This window comes from Micropterus salmoides, unplaced genomic scaffold, assembly GCF_014851395.1.
Source record: "Micropterus salmoides isolate LMB-PRFRI ecotype aquatic unplaced genomic scaffold, ASM1485139v1 Ms_hic_scaffold_3, whole genome shotgun sequence".
In the NCBI taxonomy this organism is placed as follows: domain Eukaryota; kingdom Metazoa; phylum Chordata; class Actinopteri; order Centrarchiformes; family Centrarchidae; genus Micropterus; species Micropterus salmoides.
In genome coordinates, this window is record NW_024042261.1 from 8725608 (window position 1) to 8747241 (window position 21634).

The following is a 21634-nucleotide window of genomic DNA, read 5'->3' on the forward strand; positions in this document are numbered from 1 at the left end:
AGTGGTGGACGGGCGTGTAAGACGCCAGACCACAGTTTACATCCCGCAATTAACATCAGCGTTGAACTATATTGAATGTAATCCAAGGTTTTGCAGAATGGTCCAATATATGGTGATAGTAGTCATATGGTAGAAGTAAATATTGATGTGGAAATCTGTGCGAACCGATTAATAAACCAAGAACATGGTTTGCTGAACCATTCCCGTGGATTCAGCCTCATGACCTCAGCCTAGACGGGTATAAACTACGAGTGTGCCGCAATCTGCAAAGTAAGAAGCTAATGTTACTGTACATATGGATGATTTATTATTTTATATTCTTCAGCTTCATTTTAGGGTACATCTGGCGGGGCTGAGGTCGAGTAGTAGAATCCATGCACAAAGATTATTAATCTACAGCCCGAGTTTATTTCTCTGTGCCACATTATTAACCCCATTATCGTCCAAAAATGATTGAATACAGACAAAAGAAGCACACAGTTTCATTTTGGGTGATATACTCTTTTATTAGGATAAACCTGGTGAGTTTAATCTGTTTGTCTCAGCTGGTCAAACTAGCAAAGCAGTTTAAACATGGAACTGCGTCTCCTGCACACTGATGATTTCTATAATACCAAGGGAATTCTCTCAGATCACACCAGTTCTTCATGATTCCCATGTAACAAGATGAAGGAACAGGTGCCTCTAACAAATATCTGCCCACTCATCCATATGTCTTACAACAGGCAGTCATTCCCAAGCTGTTCATATAATATCTATATTTACGTCTCATTATCTCATAACCATGAGGATATGGAAGCAAAATGATTAGTAAAGGAGAACCATATTATTTCTGAAAGTGAAGTAATGTACTAAGGTGTGCTGTCTGACAAAGAATGACTCATTGTACATAATGTAATATTCAGTATAGTCAGGCTATTGTCAGAAGTAAATTATAGTTTATGAAGAAGTTTCTAGTTCCTCTAATTAGATTTCAAACACGACTGATGCCATCATTGCATGTGTTTTTTAAATGAACTACATGATGATGAACAGTACGTGGACGGACGATAATCTACGCCTGTCTGTAATGTTACATATTCATTTACAGTTGCAAATCTTCACATTGAGGTTCCAGTTTAATGCTTGAGATGGACCCAGTGAAAGATTTCATCATCATTTCCTGGAGGAGATTTGAAGGCTTTAGATGAACGGATGACAAAGTGTGATGTAAACTGAACCACAGGCCATGTTTTCACAGTATGAATAGAAGAAGTCTTAGCACTGTGTGTGTGTGTGTGTGTGTGTGTGTGTGTGTGTGTGTGTGTGTGTGTGTGTGTGTGTGTGTGTGTGTGTGTGTGTGTGTGTGTGTGTGTGTGTGTGTGTTTGTAATGAGGAATTAAGCTCTTGCTAAAGTTACTTAAAATTACAAAGACTGCTGATTATTTTCCTGAAGACAGACTTGGTGACGCTGCTCATTCAGCATCCGAAAACATGTTCTACTATTCTGTGCTCTGCTGCTCTCATGCTAGGTGCATCTCACTTCTCTTATTTGACATTTCCTCTCTTTTCGCTCCTTGCTTGAACAGAAAGTCGCACTGTCCGCCATCTTGCAGACTGTCCCGAAGATCTTATTTGTGCTCGGAGTATCAAGACAACACTTTTAACATCATTAATTGTCATTTCTGTTCAGTCACATGTGAGGCTAATAATTCCTGAGCATCAGCTTTGATATGAGTCACATCATATCAATTTCCTATGAAACAAGTAGAATATTAAAATCATTTCCAGTGTTTAAAAGACACAATGATCATATTCTGGGTTATTCGATAATGAATTCACAATCAGAATATTAAGAAATACAGATGCAGATGATTAATAAATAATATAAATGCATTCTGCCAGTAGAAATGATCCTATGCCTCTGCGCAGGACACAGTATAAATACAGAATGCAGGTTGTTCTTCATGTACAGGTAACAGCTACAGAGAGAAAACATGCTCCTCTGGCAGTGATAACTGTGAGCTTTATTAGTATCAGCGTAGTGCACATGTGTGCAGACACAACCTCCATCAATAGTCTCTACAGCTGTTAGAGCGTACGTGGATGCAATTAAGAGAATTGGGATGCACCTGCTGTCTCCTCTCCTGTCCAACTACAGCCGTAAACGGAGGACTCGTCAAATAATCAAGATAAGGGTTACAGTACTAGATATGTCAGAGACGCCCCCACTGTGAGTGATGAGTTTCTCAACGGTTTCAATGATTTTGTTGTAGAGGTTTTCAATGTAGTGAGTCCGCAGGAACCACGGTTGGTCATTTGAGTGGCTCCCAGGGAAATTAAGTAGGTCTCTTGAAGCAATGTTTAGGGTGGGTAGCTTATCGTGATGGTTTTATCTATATTACTACTCTTATTGGTTCTTTTTCAAAAATACATTATTTAAAAAAAGAATAAATTCACTACAGGGTTAAAACTGATGGTTTAAAATTTACTACTGTACACTGGTGGAACAGCCACTAGAGGCAGTTCGGGGTTCAGTATCTTGCCCAAGGACACGTCAACATGCAGCCTGGAGGAGCCGGGGATTGAACTGCTGACCTTCCAATTAACAGGCAACCTGCTCTACCTCCTGAGCCACAGCCGCCGTGTACCCAGCCTTTCGCCCAAAGTCAGCTGGGATTGGCTCCAGCCCCCAGCGACCCTGTACGCAGGATAAGCGGTTGACGATGGATGGATGGCTTAAAATTTAACTAAATGTTAAGAATGAGTAACGTTAGTAGTAGCAGTTAAATAAATTTATTTCATATATATATATATATATATATATATATATACATATATATATATATATATATACATATATATATACATATACATATATATATATATACATATATATATATATATATATATATATATATATATATATATATATATATATATATATATATATATATATACACACACATATGTGTGTGTGTGTATGTATATATATATATATATATATATAGGATGAAATAAATTATATATATTTAACTTAAAAAGATAGATAGATAGATAGATAGAGGTGTGAGTGGTTGGTTGTCTATGTGTGGCCCTGCGATGGACTGGCGACCTGTCCAGGGTGTACCCCGCCTTTCGCCCGATGTAAGTTGGGATTGGCTCCAGCCCCCCGCAACCCTGTACGCAGGATATGCGGTTGACGATGGATGGATGGATGAAGATAGATAGATAGTATTGAGAGTATTGATACTATAAATGCATATGATAAAATACTATTTAGTTCCTTGACTACAGCTTTGAGAGACATTTTATTAAATGAGTGGAAATGATACCGTTTGAGAGAGCAGATTATGGAAATGCATTGTACGCATTATTTTGAAGCCAAAACTCCCTGCAAGAAAGGCCCTCCCCCTTGGAACCCGTGATTGGATGGTGAACTGACATTCCTGATTGCAAAGTCAAATGACATGTCAACCCGAGCATTACAATTCAATAAAACGTGTCAAATGTGGGACAAAACTACTTGTAACTAGGTTTGTTTTGTACCTGTAGAATCGATCCTTACCTGTAAACTTTGGGTTTTTCAGATATTCAGATTGTCACAACCTGGCTCAAGGGTCATGGCAAAAGAGGGAACGAGGCAGCATAAATGATCAAAAGTGATTTATTTAGCAAAAGAGTGAACTAAACATAACTATTTAAATATGCATGTTTATGAGTTATCATTGGCTACCCTTCCCCTTTCAAAAATGTGTTATTTGTATTTTTCACAACCATTTCATTAAATTTTTAAAAGTTTTTTAAGTTTTTTACTTTAGTTGGTTGGTCTAAAGGCATTGAGTACAACAATCAATGAAATGGCTTTTCAAAAGATCCCACGCTGTGTAACTTTCGGAATGTAACTCCTGACCTCGAATTCCCACAAAAATACAACAAACATCAGTATCTGCGGTGATCTACGCCCCTCTAGATACAGCACATAAAGTGATTTTCTTCCTGAGATCAGAGATCCAGCCACGAGTCATCTGTCTGCCAGGTCTTCCCCTGAACCTCTTGACCACTGAAACGAGAGCAATAAGATTGAATTATCCAAACAATTCATCTGCAGAGGAGGAGGAACGGTTTACTAGTAATTTACCAGCGCATGCAGTGAAAAATGGGACCAAAGTAATGGTTCCATTTGTACTGTGCAAACTAACGTTATCAGCAGGCTAGCCTGAGGGGAAGGAATAGAGATGAAGTAGACAGATAGAAAAGAGAGAGGCAGAGAGAGAGAGAGGAGAGGTCATCAGTTCTCTGGAGACTGGAAAGATTCATAGATGTGTCCTGTGTCAATAATATAACGAGAGACAGGAGGGGAGGAAGAGAGAGGGAGACTGGGCAACAGAGAAAGAGAAAGAAGGAGAGAGGGGAAAAAAAGACGAGACACGGAAAAAGGAAGGGGATGAGAGAGAGTGAGAGCAGTGAAATTGTGTATAAGGCCACAGTGAAGCCGTGAGGCTCCAGCCAGATGCTGCAGCTGCTGTTCTCATCGTCCAGAGCTCTCTGCCGTTCATTTCAGCACAATTCAATTCATGCAGCTTTATTGATAAGATGAGACCTCTCTTACTGTACATTACCATGGGTGGCGGTACAAAAAACAATCAATATGTCTCAACTAAGACTACACAGATAAACAAGGACCACAGGTTCTAAAATCTTTGTTAAAGAAAATCAAATATTTTTTTTAAATATCAGTTATTGGTTTGATATTGACCCTTAAAAGGTGTCTGGTGGAAACTCCAATAATGCTGTCTGATCAGGAATACAATATGTCTGTCTAGTGAAAACCTTGCATCTCCAAAAAATGTCAATATTTATGCAACTAGGGCATTGTATTCTTAGCTTGACATCCATGCATGTTGGAGTGCATCCACTGCTGTCTAAAAGGTTTTCATCAGACCAGGAGTAACAGGGCTTTCTCAGCCCCTAGAGAAAAACTAGAACTGTGAAACAGCCGGAATGTATTGAGTATGTATAAGATATTAGGTCAGTATATATATAACTAAACTCACCAAGTCCCTGCATACAAGGAATTTGTTTTAGGTGTCAGAACAAATAAGGAAAAGACAAACCGAAAAAGAAAAAAAGATGTAAATGAGAACAGAGCTAATAAATAAATGAATCCTGATTTACACGCTAAAACCTGATTAGATTTCTTTGGTCCGCTGGGGGCAGTGGAAACAAGCTGCAAAGACAACACTGAAATTATAAAGTTGATATATGTGTCAAGAAACCGTGTGTCCAGCAGACACAGAGCAGCGTTAGCCATTTTAGATGTTCTGGTGTCAGGGCTCTCTGGTGTTTTACCCGCTAGCTTAGTGGATTTAAGTAATCAATAGTGGAATAGCTTAATGTAACCCGTGCTTCACCTGCTATGACAAGTAAAAGTATCATTTTTTTAAAAAGGCCAGTGCATCTGGTGCTTCACATTATTCTGTTTTCTATTTTCAATGCTACTTCACACCGGTCATAACTAGATTTGCACCAGTGTACACCATGGATCCTAATAAACCGTTCAGACGTGGAAAGCGTGGTGTTTTATGTGATAAGATAATGGTATATAAATTAAAAGTGTTGTAAACATGTTCCTAAATGTAGAGTAGTAGACATAAAGTAGTGTCACCAGTTGGTTTTTTAACTTTGTTAGCTAGTCAACAGGATTATTTAGCAAAGCAACCAATCATAGGTATGTTAAAGCTGCTGCTGATGTCTGGCAATAATGTAGCAGACTTCAGACAAACACCATTATCACCATATCACCAGCCTTAGAAGTTGTGTTAGCTAACATGTCGACGAACAGTTGTCTAGTTTCACATCCAGCAGACAGTCAGCAACAGTAGTGTTAATTTGAAGTTGTGGTTTGAAGTTGTCAGTTTTGTGATCAGTAGCTCCTGGGGGAAAGATCCGGCTCTTTAGCTGCTAAATGCTCCACTATGCTCACCAGCCACTCGCTCACTTTGTCTGTCTGCTGTTTGGTGCTGGGTAGAAAGTGTACAGTGCGTTTTTAGAGCTTTTTTTCTGTAAACAGTTAGCAACTGCCTGCTGCTGCTGCTAGAAAACGATGCTTGGGCCGAACAGAAACTTTCTAACCTGCAGATCCTTTCTTAACTGCTTGGTAACCATGGTAATAAGGGTTAGGAACTGATTTAGGAATAAGTCCATTACAGATTAACAGTTGCTAAGTCAATGTTCCTTTCCTAACTTAAGATAGGAAAAGTGTATTACAGAAGCATCCTAACTTAGTAAAATCTTAAATAAACTCTCCTAACTTTAGGATAACAGATTTAGTGCACATGGCTGCTCTTTTCTTGCTTTTACAAAATCTACAAAATGTCAACAGATGGAACTTCTAGAATTCATTGATTCTACTGATGAGTTTAATGACAGAACACAATGACTTATTTTCTTTTTGACAGCATCAATGCTCCGCTGGATGCCGGATATGCGGCGGTGACTGTGTCCGCTATTTTAGCCCACCCTCTATCTTTAATCTCCCCAGATAAGCGTTACGTGAATTTGGATTTCTCAACGGAGGTTACCAACACCTTTAAGTCCTCTGACTTGAAGTTCAAGGATAGTTGTTGTTTCTGCTCCATTTCATTAAATTAAATACTGTTAAAAAAATCTACCAAAAAATGGATTAAAAGCAGTTTAGCCTGCGAGATGAGAAAAGTGGCGTCATTTCCAAGGTAACAGACATAAAAGTTGATCACCGATGTTGGATTGAGTATTTAGGATTTCCTAACCTGAGATAAGCTAGGATTCCTAAAATTAGTTAGGATTTGCTTCTGTAATACCAAATTGGGAAAAATCCTATCTTAGACTCTTCCTATCTTAAGACTAACATGGCCCCTGATGAGTGTGTAAAGCCAAAACAATGAGCTGAAAGACACTAAATACCTTTCTGTGGGTTTGTCTCTGTGACTGATCACTTTCACATTACAGATAGTAATGGGAGTCATTGTTATTATAAAAATATTGCTTAGTGCAGCTTAGTTAGCAGAATACTGAGAATAGAAAGTGAAAATATATTGTTTGTTCATTCACTATGAATCTAAAAATGTGAATTTACACAATAATTACAGCGTGTCCTCCCCTTTTTTGCAAATTCTGACCACACAGATACATTTACAAGAACATGTTCACAGTTTCTGTACGGGAATCATTATCGCTTCATATAATTTGAAAAATGAGAAATTCATCTGGCAGCCAAGGAAGTGGAAGAACTCCTTCCCTCTGGGTATGAATTCATTCACTATCTCAAATGATTTCTGGTAGAAAATTGTTTTTCTGCTTTACTATCCAACTTCTGCCCTTCAGTATTTTAACAAGCAAGCCCAAAGTACACACACATACATACGCACACCGACCTGAACAACACAGTGTGCTGCCTCACAGTTTAGAGAACACTGAGGTTTGCGTTGTTGATATCACGTCTTCTCATCACCATCTGTTTTAGACTGGAAACTGAGGACCTGCAAACCTGACTCACCACCTGAATAAATGCATTTCAATATGGGTGAAAGACTCACACACACACACACACACACACACACACACACATGCAGTTACAGTACAGAGGAGGGTTCAGGCGACATTGAGGCAAATGGGTAGAAATGAAACGGTGTGTCAGTTACTCTGTTGTCTAAAGTTGCTTCTTGTTCGCTGTGCTCTACATGATGACAACTCAGTAGGGTTCTTTATACCGAGTACTAAACTGACATGTCAAACTTTTCTGATTCATCGCTATTTTGCGTCACAATCTGAATATATGGTTTCACATGACTGTAATTTACATGTCAGTCATCTGAGGCGCTGTGGCGAAGGATTTCGTTGTGGGAAAGGCGTGTACGTGCTTCATGCATAACCTTATGTCCTTTCATTCTATGAATGCTTAAGCGCACTGCGTGGTGCATGGACGTCAAACAGCCCAGGGCACAAAGTGAACACTAGGTAGCAAACGGGGAGCAATCATGTACACAGCCAATCAGCGCACCATGTAGCGTTCAATTCCCCAGCCTCCCAGTGTCTGTGTGTGTGTGCGTGCGTGTCATATCAGACAACTTGACATTGACAGAAGGTGTGTGCAATTCTTTGCTCCAGTGGTGCTCAAATTCTTTAATTATATCCTTTCTCTTGTCTGTTGCTGTTGTAACACCTCACTGCTCTGAGATAATGTCATGTCCAACATGACATTTCTCCTCCCTTTTCTCACTCCTCCATGTGCACAATTCTGTTTGCTGTAAAACCTTTAACTGACAGCCTCAAACCCATAGACCTGTTGCATAAATAAACCTGTATACAAAATACACACCTGTCACTTATTTATGTTGGATTCTTTTTTTTATTGGCCTGTGTGCTAAACGTTTGACCAATGACTGAACACTAAGGTCCGTCGACGATATATAGATGCTGTGTAGTAAAGATCCGCAATTTATTTATTTTTTCCCCCTTTTTTTCCTTACCTCACTTCCTTTTCTTTCTTTTCTCATCACTGATTGGCTCTTGCTTTCACCTTTCATTCCTCCTCATTGACCTGGGGCAATTTCATCCTCAAAACGTTTTGCACCGGTCTGCAACGTTTTCGATTTGAACGACACGTTTCCTTGCAACGTTGTACAACGTTCCGCAACAGGCTTCAAGGTAGGTTTTGTTCTGTTTGGTGGGCGTGTCACAGGTGTTACCCAGTCAGCTGCGATAAGTTTGTAAATAATTGTTGAAATAAATGTTTTGCGACATTTTGTCGCCGCTGAACTCGCCCCTTATTGAGTTTCCCTATTCACACTTTATTTAAGGACTGCACTCCCTCTCTTCCTCCCACTCTTTCACTTTCACATGGGGCGGCAGTTCTGGTAAGAGAAGTTTAATTTACTCTTTAGTATTATCCTATGTCCATGTTTAGGGAAACTTAGCTTAGATGTTTCTTTCCTTATTTCCTTGAGATGGACATGTGAGTTTAGTTTCTAATCTTATGTTTGTTTTCTTTCAGATTGAACAATTTATGTGTGTGTCTTTTTTTCCCTGATTATGTTGACAAATGCAACCTTTAAATGGGAAGAAATAAAACGTTGTTCAGAGGATATTCGAAGTTTTCTGGCTTATTTCTATGCATTCTGATCAATACCCCCAATCATGATAGGAAAAGTACCTTTTGAACCTCCTACTTTACATGCAGAATAAAATCCTCTCCCTTCTGAGGAACGTTTTAAAATCACTCAGTTATGCATTACTCATTTCCAGAATAGTGTAAGTTGGTGATTTTACCATAAAATATCTGAGTAAGGGATGACTGATGCATGACATATCACAGTCATCTGTCAAAATGTTTCGTTTTCATTATTAATCATGTAAATCTGGAATGGAGGTGCTGTTATTTGATATGCAAATAAGGCCTTTCTATTCCTATTTGTATTCATAGTATATGTATAACTCTGGTTTGGTCTCTCCTGAGAAACGTTTCTGCTACTTTAGCATGCACTATAATCTTTATTTTTAGGCATGCTTAATGTGATAACTTTTCAGAATTTACACACTGACAGAATTAGCGTGTAATGTGTGTTTAATGTGAAAACAGGACTCCTCTAGACTTGTTAGCAAGTGTGCCAATCAGATGTGTTAATAAAAGCATACTGGAAAGCTCGACATCACATCACTAGGACAACACAGAAATGAATCATGTCTATTTTGTTCTGTTGAAAGTTCACAGCACGCTTCCCTCACCACTGATACTGCTGTGTTGAATCCCTCCAACGTGGCCACCAGAAAGTTTTTCTCATCAACTGACAATCCTCTGTAATTGAGCTGATTGTTTGTGTGTCGCTGTCTGTGTGCGTCCAATAGGAGGGCGACTCTCTCGGGGCGATGGAGAAGGTTTGTCGTCAGCTGACCTACCATCTCAGCCCCCACTCTCAGTGGAGGAGACAGGGCCTGCTCAAGAGGAAACCTCAGGCCTGGTGAGTGTCTGTGTGTGAGTGTCTGTCTCTGTGTGTGGGTGTGTGTGTGTGTCTGTGTGTCTGTGTTTCTGTTAACTTCTCAGTGTGTCATCATCTGCTGCCTCTTTGCCTCTTTGGATGCAATGAGGAAAATCCACTGATGTATCTGTCTCGTTGGAGATCGTTGGAGATGAAATCAGCTCCTAGTGTCACCTTCAGGGTCTCTCTTTGCCTTGTTGTTTCCCTCTTACTGTCAAATGGTCCTCAGTCTTCATGCATATATTATTGCCTAAATTGTATATTTATTTGCATTATTTTGTTTGGATTTCAGAGTAACTTCAGTACACTGAATCCAGTGAGTGGCTGTAGTTGTTATTCACTTTGTACTGCGGCAGTTAGCTCTCTCTCCACTCTTCTTTTCTTGCACCTGCATTTTGTAGAAATCTCGTTTTGAAGGTCTGCAGCCAAATGAAAATGGAGATTTGGATAGAGTTCAGATATACGGCAGTGTTGCACAATATGCAAATCAGTCATGAAAAGCAACTACACTCAACTAATCTACTAACTGTGGTTCCCCAGCTCTGTAAAGTACAGACAGCTAAGAATTATCTTCAGGCTTTTGAAAGCTGCTCTCAAAATGTCACATGAAGCAGGATTGTAAAAGCATCTGCTTCCTTAATTAAATGCACCGTATTTCCTGGAGTAAAGCATAACGTAAATAGATGGTCCCAGAGTGTAAACCAGTGGTGAATCCCAAAGCCCAGACAGTTCTGTTGATCGTCTATTGGTTGGAATAACATTTTTTTGTGCTCTGGTGAACAGTATTTAATTGTATTGTTGAATTGAATTGCTATATACAGTATTATCACATGGAACATCAGCAAAAATTGAAAGGATTGTCCGCATCAGTTGCTTACTCGTTAGGATTGTCTGTCGGTCAGGGAGAGAACAGGACTTGTTGGTTCATTAAACAAGATTAATTGAAGAAGAGCTTTAATTATCAAAGATTTTACTATTATTGTTATAGTGTGTTGGGGAGTACTACTGAAAATTGTCTAAAGCTTTTGTGGCTCCAGAGCAAGCTGAAGCTTGCGTGATGTCACTTGAGTCAGCGTCAGACAGCCTACAGGTTTGAAATGAAATGAAATGTTGGCGTTGAGTTAGAAAGAGGTGATCTATACCGACCTCTGTAGCCCGCTCCTCATGTCTGCTGCAGACTAGAGTGTCCAGGCTAAATTAGCAGCTAATCCACATATCTCCAGCTGAAATTCGTACAATGAATTATGGGTAATGTAGACGCAAGGTTTTGACAAGGAAGAAAAATGCATAGTATACTTTAGGGCTGCAACTAATCACTATTTTGGTAGTCGACTAATCGGTTAATCAGCCAAAACGATAAGCTAATAAGTGATGAAATAGCGTACAAAACTTGTAAAAACAAAAATCTGTTCTGCTATTTCTCCGTTGTTTTCCATTTCTCGCATGAATGCTTCTACTTCGTGAGTAGTTTTACAGTGAAGCAGTCATGGCAGGCAGTGGAAGCGATACTGCCCCCCAGTCCTTCCTGTAGTGCGTTGCAGTTAGAAATGAACAACCAGAAATGTTCTTAATGAGAAGACTGCTATCTCTCCCTTAAACAGCATCTTTGTAACGACGCGTCGACAATGAAAGTTCACATGAATAATAATCAACGTCGTTGATTACGTCGGCTAATCGTTGCAGCCCTAGTATACTTTATAACTCTAAGCCTTACAGCTATTCCAGCTACTTGCAGGCCACAGCATGCACCAAATGCTTTGGCAGGCTGATGACAGTGAGAGGATCTCACCTGAACCCCGGTGATCTCGACTCACCTCCTGCAGTGGCTTCATCCGTCTCCCGCAATGTAACCCGAGCTACGTTGTGGGAGCAGGGCCCGGTCCTCCACACCACACAGCTCAGCACCACTTTCAGTTGATTTAGGTTACCATATAAATGCAGACAGAAACAAAACCATAATACATTGCAATCACTTGACTTTAGAAACCCTTTTTTTAAGATAAGATATTAGTGGTCACTAGTGGTCATTATAAGTGATGGTCACCTGATACAATGTTATGGATACCACAACTTACTTAATGTTTTTGACTGATATGGGGATAATTAAGTAAAGTAAGTAAATGTAAGCAAAAACATTTTGCATGTTTAGACACATTAAACTTGTTGCCTTTAACAATAAAATTAGTTTTATTTTATTTTATTTTATGGGGTGTTACATGAAAAATATCAGCCACTATCAAACAAATGTGTAACAACATGATAAAGGGTGACAGTTTAAACACATTTGTATCCATATTCACTGTCCAAAATATTATTTTAAAGGGATGAAAATCCTGTTTTTTATTCCCCTGACTTGCCTTTGCTGTAAACCTGATATAAAATGCTTCCTGGTGGGAACAGATGGTAGAAAAGTGAGATGTAGCAGGACACATTGGAAGAAAGGTTTCCTACTGCTGTTTGAATGGAGGACCAGTAGGAAATGAAAATATCTCCTCCTCAGCTGTTAGCATGAACACCAGGCGCCACCTCCTCCATATAAAACAGTTTGGAAAAACAACAATTCAGTATCATAAGATTGGATCCCTGCACGGCCTGTTTGTGTGTTTGTCAGTGCTTTCACAGTCAGCAGAAATTATAGGTTGCTTTTTTCACACAGTTGCTGTTAAAGCAGTTTTTCACCTATAATGCAATTAAATGATAGCTGGAGATGAAAATGAAAATGAGTTTGGTAATTATCTTGAGTAATTCTGGACTGGCGGATGAGATTTAATCAACGCAGCATTTCGGGCTGTCATGAACTCCAGTGATTAGCCAGAGGATAGACAGGCCCCATTTACTTTGAGTCTCAGGCCATGAGAGGAGATTGAATCCTCTTTTTGCACAGAACACGCGCCATTACCACCCTCCCTACAAACACACACACACACACACATATGTCCATGCTCATTACGTCATCAAAAGGATGAAAAACTCTTCTTTCTGTACAGATGAACAGTTGAGAAAGTGTAAAGAAATCATCCACTGTGTCCCCTCAGTTGTCTGTGACAACTTCTGAACACTCCAGAAATCTTTTCCAATGGATTCTTTGGATGAAGCCAGGTCAGATGTTTCTGAAGACCCATTCAGATTGGATGTATGTTAAAATCTACATTACTTGTCCTGGTCAGTGATTTTAATCCCACGCAGGGCGCATATGTGGGTAATTTGTCACTTTTGTCACCATTTTTGTGATTTAAATCCCGTCCAGGTCGACATTGTTGTATTTTAAAGCTTATCTCTGAGTTTCTTCATGCAAAGAGCTGCTTGTCCTTTTGCATGTTTTCATCAGCTCAGTGTGAAATTTTACCTTTATGTGAAAAAGGAGAAAGTCAAAACATTTGCCTACTAATCTGATAAATGGACACTTGTTTGAGGATAGAAAAAGTAAAGTAGGTGAGCAAGTCCCTGTTAAAGCTCCTCAAATGATGGCTTCAGCTTCAGGTATTCTCTTTTGAGTCTCGTTTTTGATTTTCTTTTTTGGCTTTGTCCTGCTAAATGTCCACGTCTGTTACAGACCACATCCTGTTATTCCCTGGTTAAAGCAACGTTATATAAGATATGGGTTTTTTGTGCAATTTGTTGCCCCTACCATTTTAGAGTGGAATTCACCGCTGTTGTAAAAGGACAGGTAAAGAGAGGACAGGTGTACACGTGCATTTGCTCCTAGTCCAACAGAGAGAAGGCCAGCTCGGTGTCTGTTTTGCAGCCTTTCATTTCATGAAGCTCTCTGCAGCGTGCAGCAGCCTCTTGCTTGGTCACTCTCCTTTTCTCTTCTTAGCTTCCTCTATCAACGTTCATCTCTGCCATTAGCTCATATTATGTCCATAAAGGCTGCTGAGCCATGTTATGTTGCCCGCTTACTCGGCTCTGGCACGACGCCTGCGCCGCTCACCACCAGCAGCAGCATAATGTTGCTTCAAACAAGCTAGCAAACAAAGCTAGACAGCGACCGTCGCAAGAGCCCATCCAGTAAAGTTACTGATGCCCGAGTGTAATCTAGTAAGTATGCTAACATCAACTTGAGATTTAAAGCTTGTGGCTAAAATTCTGTGGCTGATTTTGCTTGAGTCTCCTAACAGGGAAAAATCAATCACACAGCAAGCCAGCTAATTAAGTTATTACTGAAATCCAACAGGAAGAAGGCCAGTTCAGCCTCTGTCCTGCATCCTCTCAGCTCTTGTCGCTCACGCCAGCGAGTAAAATATACATATTTCCTCTTGTCCGGTCTCTTGCTCGGTCACTCTTTCTTTTTCTCTTGTTCGCTTCCTCCGACAACATCTTCTTCAATCTCTTCACAGTCTCTTCCATTACATCTGTAAGTTCTTTGCCAACAATACCAAGCTAGCTTGCCGTAAAGCATTATGCCTTTGTTGCAAAATGTTTCATGCACAGGATTCCAATGTTGGGCCCGGAGTGGGAACAACAGAGACACCATTCTCCCTATTAAAAGTAAGTGCACCACATACCTATCAAGATAAATGAAATAATAAGGGTCATTTTCAGGACACCCACAGGATAATCCCAAAAAAAACTGTATTGTTGACAGGTTTGGTGTACCATTGAAATGATTTTGAAACTGTTATTTAAGATTTAAAAATACGTTTGTTTTCTGTTTATTGTTTTTGCAATTGTTGCATATCCTGGAAATTACATCAGTTAAATGGCATTACGTATTCACCAGAAGGGTTAGAGTTGTGCATCTGTAAAACAAGTGTTTCCTTTTGACTGGAGCAAGCAACTGGGTAAATGGGCGTTAGAGAATGGTTAGAGACACACTGGTCTTAAACAATTTACTGGATATGTCCACTAATTTAATGGATTTGAACATAATGTCTAAATGTTATTAAATGTGATCCAAAATAATAATTATAATTGGGGTTGTCTTATTTATGGGTCAGTGCTATGTTTTAAGCAGTGTTGACTAGCTATGTGTGCAAAAGCACAACATTTTAAAACGCATGTACAGTATCACAACTAAACTCATGAAATTCAGACATGTAAAGTTAGAACCAAACTTTGGTCAAAAATGTCAATAAAATGCAATGTCTTAAGCACTGGTTCATTATTTCCTGTTGCTGGATAACATTTCCTGCTAGCAAACATAACAAACATCTCAGTTTCCTCAATATCCTCAGTTAACACAGATGACACAGGCAGTCCTACCTTTAGAGGTATTTTTAAATGAAACTGATAATCTTGTGCAACTTTAAACAGTCATAAAGCTGAGATGTAATTGGTAGACAGGTTAAAGAGAGGTTCTTAACTAAGCCTGTAGTAATGGAAACAGATATTGACACACAGGAATATATCTCCCAGTCTATTACTGTCAGTGTAAAGTGGTCTTTCACTTATCTTAAATTGGCTATTGAAGCTACTGTATACCCTGGCACTGTCAATATGAACATCTCAAACTGCAAAATGACCTAAATCATGCTCTAATTGAGGGTTCATTTGTCTCTGCATATACTGTAATAAGGTCAACTGGAAGTGTAATTTTTTGGATGCCTTAGCGTCAGGCCCTTTGAAGAGAATGACTGATAGATTTGCAGAGACAGATGAATGGTTGTTGACACAGTTTAGATTACCACGGGCCGTGCTTCTGAAAATGTGAGGAACTTGTTGAGCTGCAACTCTGCTTGTTAAAAATAATAGACTTTCCTTTATGGATCTTTGGAAGCAGGACTTCAATCTCTGAACCCGTAAGGTTCTTTTTACTTTTTGATGTAATTTATATGAATGAATACTTCCTGACACATGGGGCAGGACGCGTAGCCTTGTATTATTGGGGGCCTTAATTATGCTACGCTCAGTTACGCACAGAAGGCATTCATCATGTTTACTCTGGTCATTTACACAGTTATCTGAAGTTAGGAGCTTTGTACATCTCAAGGATCCACAGCTGAAGGGACAGTTCCCATATAATACTATCACAAAGCAGCATTCTTGACCTCACAACAGCTCTTTTTAATGTAAATATAACAATAAAATCTATATTTTTGTTTATTGTGTGAATTTCATGCTTATTTTTACTAGAGGAGATTATGCATAATGTGGTGTGTATCTGTCCGTAGCTAATCTAACATACTGCTGCACCCATCAACTGAATATTTTTTGTGCACAGTTATGACTTTATGCTCTCGTGGTTACTGTGATTCACAGGTTTTGAAAAAAACGATTTTATTGACTGTTCTGTTATACCGTCATTGATATAACCTAATTTATATATGTACATAAGTTAAGTTATCTTACGTACATAGGCTAAAGTAAGTCAACTGGCTTCACACGGGACACAGCAGCCTGTTGAAAGTCCTGTCTTTGTTTGACCCTTCCATCCAGCCCGACATTGTCCCTACCAAGTTTACCTTTGAGCCAATTTGACATAGTGGCCAAACCATGGAATTACAACTTACGGGTCCATCACTTAATGCACACTGGCCCCAAAATACTTTTTCCCTACAGATTTACATTTTTTTATAGAGTAACAACCCCCGAAATTATTCAGAATTCAGTCCGATAACATTTGGAAACTCTAGAAGAGCTGCCCGAATAAATCATTTTATCCCCTTTCACATTAGCAGAGGGCTAAACCTGAAGTTTTCCAGCGGAAGTCTCTTGTGCACAATGCTCCGGAAGTTGAACATTTTTGGCTTCATGCGACACTGAGCAGCTTTCATAGGAATGAACGGAGCCCCGTCTCCAGCGCTATATCCAGTTCTCTTTATATTCAATGGTCCCAACGTGGACTTTGTTGCTCTTTATACCACATCACCTGACATTGATTTCTCTGACATTTGCAAAATGTTGAAAAATGATACATGAGGCAGTAGGGATTAAATGGCAAAAAAGCAAAAAGGGTTGTGATAAAACACAAAATTACTCAAGACATTGGCTTGTTTTTCACACGCCATTTGGTGATACTTGGCCTGGTGGGGATCCGGGGCCATATTACAGAAAAATTTACTAACTGCTCATCCTATCTTAAGTTTCATAAAACTGTAAGAATTCCTGCATTTACATTTACTCATTTGGCAGAGATTTCTATCCAAAGCGACTTACATTTGAGGAATGAAATTGAGGCCACGGGGAGCCAGTGGAGGTCACTGAGTAATGGAGGGACATGAGTCCTTTTGGGCTGATCAAAAACCAGACGCGCTGCTGCGTTCTGAACCATTTGTAGGGGTTTCACCACACAAGCTGGAAGACCCGCTAGGAGGTCATTGCAATAGTTGAGGCGAGAGGTAACCATGGCCTGTACCAGAAGCTGAGGTAGGACCTGATTTTTCTTATGTTGTATAGAGAAAATAATAACAAACTCATGGCTGTGTCCTATCCTATCTCAGACTTTATATCTTGTCTTGAGAAATGAAATCTAGCACTGTAAACTCGTGTTGCAGACGAGACTGCCTCTTTCAATGACTTCACCTCTCTCTCTTCAGTTGTCACTTGCTAGCTACCTGCTGTAATCAACAAGAAAAGAAGGGTGTTAAATTTTTGATTCAACTCTAGCTTAAATTTTCGGAAGCATTAATTGTGCAAGTGGAGGAGACGAAATCTTTTGGGGAAGATAAGTCAGCATATACCCAGTAGCACATGGTCCGGGAAATTTAAAGTGTTCATCATTTGGTTTTAGATGCCTTTCATTCAAAATAATTCAGTGTTCATGTTCATTTTAATCGCCGTACAGAAGCAACAACAGTGGTGCTGCCATTTTTGGTAGTTATTTAGAATTTACTTTACTAACTTAGGAAATTCTTCAGTTAGGATATAATAGCCAACTTCCTATCCTAAGATAATATAGGATTTTATCCTAAATGTTAAACATGTTTCTGTAATGCCAAAAATCTTACATTTCATCCTAAACACACAAAGGAAGTTTCTGTAATGAGGCCCCTGCTCTCACTCTCTTTTCATTGTTTCTTAATTTTTAATTAAGCAGTCAGTATTCAAACTCTTTTCTACACATTGCAAAGCTAAGTGATCTCATAGAGATCCCACCTCTGCTCTGATGAGCTCTCTTTCTCCGGCAGAGTGCGTCTGGAGGTTCAGCACCAGGATCAGTCCAGGAGCTGATTGCATGATGAGCTGCTGCCTTAGTAAGTCAGACGCTGAATGCGCACAGCCTGAGGTCAGAAACTGTGTGAAAACCGCAGTGCACATTTTCACAAGGCCATTTTCCCAGGAAATCTGGCATTCAGTGTGCAGGAGCTGTGGATGACTCTCAGGTGTTGAAATAACATGAAGAAAAAGTAACGTCTAGTGTGAATCAGTGCTAACATTTGCAAGCTTGCCTAGTTTGTTTGTTGTCTCAACACAGTCTCACTCCCTACTCGTCAAATGTCTGACGCATGGTCAAGGCCCTTTGTCGTCGCTTTTTAAAGACTTGGGTAGCCCTTTTGCATCAATTATTGACGTTTAGGGATCCACAGTCAAGTTAGCAACGCTTAGCAACAATAAATATGCAATATCCGGTTACACTTTCAAGATAAAACGTAACGTTTCGATACATTGCCATGTTGAAACGCGCATAATTAAAGTCGTGAAACGTTGCAGTTTCGTTAGGTTTAGGCACAGAAAGTACTTGGTTGGGTTTAGGCAACAAAACTACTTGGTTAAGGTTAGGAAAAGATCATGGTTTGGATTAAAATAGCTATGTATGTCAATTAAGACTTAAGTTAACTAACGTTAATGTCAATTTACCTCACTCGCCTAAATAAAAACATTTAATGTTTTGTTTCGCCCGGGACACAAACCCTGTTCTCCTGCTTCAAGGTCCGGGTTCTGGCCCTCTATCCACCCCAATCACCTCCTTACTTCGTCTTTTCTCTTAAATATCATACTTGCCTTTACCATCAAAAACTGACACAACAGGGCTTCCCTCAATACGTCGAACTATGACGTCAAAGGGATCCCTAGTGCGTCACAAACTGACGATTATGGCTCTTGACCAAGCGTCCATATGTGACGACTTGGGAGTGAGACCGGGTTGGTTGTCCACTTTGTGAGTGGGATACAAACTTGGGTCCTCCCATTTAATAAAGAGACAGCTTAAATGGGGGACTCTTGACAAAGGGGAAAGAAATGTCTTGTATGAACATTGATAGGGTCCACAGGGATGTGATGTGCTCGGGTTAGTAGAGCGTCACAGAAATTGACAGTGTATCTCCTAGCAACGCCTGCTCTCAGATGTCAGTCAGCTACTGCCATGACATTTACCCACTCAGAGGCCTAGAGCTTAGACATCGTTTCCACAAATATGTCCAAAGACTTGACTTTATGATTTGTGACATGCCACTTGCTCTTTGGCTCCATCAGGCCAGCATTGTACCATTTGTTTTATATATTCTCCCACAATTTGAGTTCATCTCCACTAAATGTTACATTAGATTTGTTCATTTAGCTGACGCTTTTATCCAAAGCAAATTGCTATAAATGTCAAGGGTTGCACGCCTCCGGAGCAGCTAGGGGTTAAGTGTCTTGCTCAGGGTGGACGTGTCACAGTGGGAGTTGAACCCAGGTCTCCCACACCTAATGCATGTGTCTTATCCACTCCACTATCACCACACACAATCATGACTCAGATAGGTCAGACTCATGTCTGTATGTGGATGAATTAAGATAAAGATGCACACACAGGAAGGGAGGAATCACTAAAAACTTACTCTTATGCAAATGACCCCTAATCAAAAAGACAAAAGTCTGGCGTTCATAAAATACTAGCAAAAGAAGAAGTTGAAAAAGCTGGTAATCTTTCAGAAGAAATGTTGCCGTCTTAAAACAAACATTATTTCAGTATAATTTGTCTCTTTTGGATGACGAAATAAAACAGAGCTTTCTGTTTCCACTCAAACTCCCAAATTCAGGTCTTACATCACTGACAGTGTACTGGACAGAGGGGAGGAGGGGGCGTGATCAGACCCAGATGGGCCTGGCAGCTCTGGATCTGACCTGAACTTTTTTTCCTGAGATCACAGTGATGAAAATCAGAAAAAAACAGACACCTGAGTAGTGAAAATAGCCATCATTGCTGTTAAAGAAGGAGCATATGTAAAATGTAAATCAGTTGGCCGGCAGTTTGTTATTGTCTATTCAACAAGAGTAGTTGTAATTGTGAGTCGTGAAAAAAAGCAGGATTAACAAGGATTACTGTTCGTTGTCTGGCTGCTTAACAACAGCTCCTTTCAGGGCGCTCAACAAGTCCGCTCAGTGGATTGAAACGAGGCAGCTGCACAGCCGAACGTGTGGACCTGTAGACCTGGTCTCCCCTCTGCTTTACAACCAAGCTCGGGGACCCCTGTAGGGAAAACTGTGAGGTAAACAATGTGACAGCAGATATCCACAGGGCAGGGTTACTTTTTTAGCAACATAAGGACGAGACACTTCTCCTTGAAAAGGAATTTGCTTTATTTGCCCGTCGGCTGTGTTTGATTGAATTCGTACTCTGGGTATGAAGAGTGAGCCAGGAGACTGAGAAGCAGATGGAGAAAGAAATCCTCAACAGATCATTATCCCCAAATATCACCAGCTACTTCATGTGTGCAATATGTTAACAACTTGGATTTTTATTAGTTTTGGCCATCTTTACTATCAGTACTAACAACATTGCACTTACCGAGTTAGTTTCTAAGGGCATGTGTCCATATAGTGTGTTTCTTTTCTGGCAGTAAAGCGCTGGCAGGTTGCAGGGGAGCGCTGAGATAAAGTGCTTGTGCGGGGAGAGAAAAAAAAACACTATGTAAACAGAGGGTTGACTACACAGCTGTGGGTTTGTCTCTCAGAGCAACACCTTTCACATGACATGTAGTCATTTGATCCGGAGTTAATATAGAAATATTCATTAGGGCAGGTTTAACGTTACAGCGCTGCAGCATTATATTGGTCTGTATGGGGAACAGTTTGCCACCCCTTACTTTGTGAATGATACAAAGCTTGTAAAGTTAAAAACTCACACAACTGAACAACTCTGCTCCACATGTTGGCCCCTCAGTGTTTAATAATTATAGGGTAGCTGTGACGTCTCCGACACTGCCTAATGTTGCAGTCTACCGTTGCCCACCACGCTCACGCTGTCTTTTGGGGGCAGCAAGCCAACCAGCTTCACAAGCAAGACTTTGACTGACAACTAACGAGTAAACAACTGCCAGTCTGTCGCCCATTTGGCCCTGGACCTGAATCTATCTGTCTGCGTGTCTGTCTCCTCTGGGTCTTGCATCTGTATTCGTTTTTTTTTCTCCAAATGGCTCGTTTAATTTTATGATGTTGGAAGGGAAATAATGAGGTTTTCCTGAGGTTTTGCTTGACCACAACATTGTTTGCCATGGAAACCCATGACACACTGTTATACGCCTGTGCACGCACACACACACACACACACACACAAACAAATGATCACTCTATACTTGAAATAATACATTTAACTTGTCCTTCTGCCTACCTGCGTCTTGTTCTGTCTGTCTGGCGGCCTGTCGGGGGGGGCTGGCTGTGGCTGCCGCACCGTCAGATTTATTGGCTGCCTCCCACCTGTGCGCTGACAGGCAGCAGAGAGAGAAGTTGAGTGTTGACTCAGGATGTCTATGGCTCTCTGTGTCATCTCACTAGCAGAC

The 21634-nt window shown here is 40.1% G+C and overlaps 1 protein-coding gene across 1 annotated transcript in view; it reads left to right on the top strand.

The window, feature by feature from the left end:
* The window catches only part of lrrc75a (leucine rich repeat containing 75A), a 63139-nt gene that overhangs the window by 19818 nt on the left and 21687 nt on the right, over positions 1-21634 (top strand). The window contains exon 3 of the mRNA XM_038692329.1: positions 9865-9977. Coding sequence (XP_038548257.1) covers positions 9865-9977 — 113 coding nt within the window. The remainder of the gene's footprint in view (positions 1-9864; positions 9978-21634) is intronic.